The sequence below is a fragment of the Priapulus caudatus genome, unplaced genomic scaffold, assembly GCF_000485595.1.
Source record: "Priapulus caudatus unplaced genomic scaffold, Priapulus_caudatus-5.0.1 Scaffold296, whole genome shotgun sequence".
Classification (NCBI taxonomy): Eukaryota; Metazoa; Priapulida; class Priapulimorpha; order Priapulimorphida; family Priapulidae; genus Priapulus; species Priapulus caudatus.
Window position 1 is genome coordinate 194,938 of NW_014577357.1, and position 2,125 is coordinate 197,062.

Here is a 2,125-nt window from a genome sequence, read left to right on the forward strand (position 1 = left end):
ACGGACAGCGCCACCTAGCGAGTCTACGGACAGCGCCACCTAGCGAGTCTACGGACAGCGCCACCTAGCGAGTCTACGGACAGCGTCACCTAGCGAGTCTACGGACAGCGCCACCTAGCGAGTCTACAGACAGCGCCACCTAGCGAGTCTACGGACAGCGCCACCTAGCGAGTCTACGGACAGCGCCACTTAGCGAGTCTACGGACAGCGCCACCTAGCGAGTCTACGGACAGCGCCACCTAGCGAGTCTACGGACAGCGCCACCTAGCGAGTCTATGGACAGCGCCACCTAGTGACGCGACCGCTGACTAGATTACTAATCCGTGGCGCACGCGACGCCGAGTTACGCAAACGCGTCCAGCGACTGTGGCGCCCCCTATCGGTGGCGGTGGCAGCGGCGGTCGTAGACGCGGCTGATCTCCTCCAGGAGGCGCTGCGTGCCCTGCAGCTCGACGATGTCATCACTGTCGGCGGCGCGGTGGATCGCCATCACGCGCAGAGCTTCCCGCGTGAACACCTTCAGCTCCCCCAGCTGCTGCCTGCCGACGATGGAACAACGCGTGAACAATGACGGCTATGGAACATTGTAAGAACAATGACAGTCCCGGAACAACACGGGAACAATGACGGCTACGGAACATTGTATGAACAATGACAGTCCCAGAACAACACGGGAACAATGATGACTGTAGAACAACGTATGAACAATGACGACCATTAAAGAACGAACAAACAACGATTACCGCAGAAAAACACATGAACAACGATGGCCGCAGAACAACGTGGCATGACACGCCGGCATGGCCCTGCCACCGATGGTCCCCCCCCCACTCACGTGTATGACACACTCACATGGTCGCCCATGGTGCGAGCGTCCTTCCCCCTGTACACTCCCTCCCTCTCAGACCCCACCCCTCCTCCCCAACCCCCCCCTTCCACACCCCACCCCTCCACCTCCTCCACCCCTCCTCCCCTCCCCCCGCATGCCCCTCACACTCACATGACGTCAGCGTCGTGGTGGGGGTCGCCCGTGATGCGCGCGTCCTTGAGCCGCGCGAGCAGCAGATCGACGTACTTGCGCGTCTCGAAGGCCGTCTCGAGGCCGTCTGCGCCGTACAGATGCTGTGCGGTGGCGAGCGCCGGACGCATCGCGCTCGCAGCGCGCGCAAAGTCACCTGCCGTGTCGAGAGACAGAGACAGAGATATGAATGATGCACGGGAGGAGGAGGAGGAGGAGGAGGAGGAGGAGGAGGAGAGAGGAGGATGAAGATGAGGAGGAGGAAGAGGAGGAGAAGAGACCGGATGACGGCGACAAAGTCACTACTGCTCGTGTGGAGAAAGAGACAGAGATACTAATGATGCACGGGAGGAAGGAGGAGGAGAGGAGGGAAGGAGGAGGAGAAAGAGGAGGAGGAGGAGAGAGGAGAGAGGAAAGGATGGAGAGAGACGGGATGACGCGCAAGAGTCACACTGCGCGTGTGGAGAAACAGAACAGAGATATGAATGATGCACGGTGAGAGGAGAGAGGAGGAGGAGGAAGGCAGGAGGAGAAGAGGATGAGAGGAGGAGAGGAAGTGAGGAAGAGGAGGAAGAGAGACAGGATGACTGCGCAAAGTCGCACCTGCCGTGTCGAGAGAGCAAGACAGAGATATGACATGATGCACCAGGGAGGAGGAAGGAGGCAGAGGAGGAGAGAGGAAGGAGGCAAGAGGAGGAGGAGGAAAGGAGGAGGGAGAAGGAGAGAATGGATGACCGCAATAGTCACTCTGCCGTGTAGAGAGACAGAGACAGAGACCATAGAAAATGAGCACGAGGGAGGATGGCGAAGGAGAGCAGGAGAGAAGAGGAGGAAGAGGAGAGAGGAGAGGAGCAGGAGGAGGACGAAGAAGGAGGAGAGAGACGGATGACGCAGCAAAGGTCCACCGTCCGTGTGGAGAATCAGAGACAGAGATATTGAATGATGCACGGGAGGAGGCAGGAGGAGGTAGGAGGAGGAGGAGGAGGAGGAGAAACGAGGAAGCAGGAGTAGGGCTGTGAGGTAAGGAGAAGGAAGAGATGGATGACGCTCGCAAAAGTCACCTGCCCGTGTAGAAGAGACAGAAGACAGAGATATGAATGATGCAGC

General features: G+C 58.8%; 1 protein-coding gene across 1 annotated transcript in view; it reads right to left on the reverse strand.

Moving 5' to 3' along the window:
• Positions 1-97: 97 nt before the first annotated feature.
• LOC106808686 overlaps positions 98-2,125 on the reverse strand; it is a 22,582-nt gene continuing 20,554 nt past the window's right edge. Inside the window, exons 4-5 of the mRNA XM_014811508.1 lie at positions 1,001-1,175; positions 98-539 (exon numbers count right to left, since the gene is read on the reverse strand). Of these exons, the coding sequence (XP_014666994.1) occupies positions 377-539; positions 1,001-1,175 (338 nt within the window). The 3' untranslated portion in view covers positions 98-376. The remainder of the gene's footprint in view (positions 540-1,000; positions 1,176-2,125) is intronic.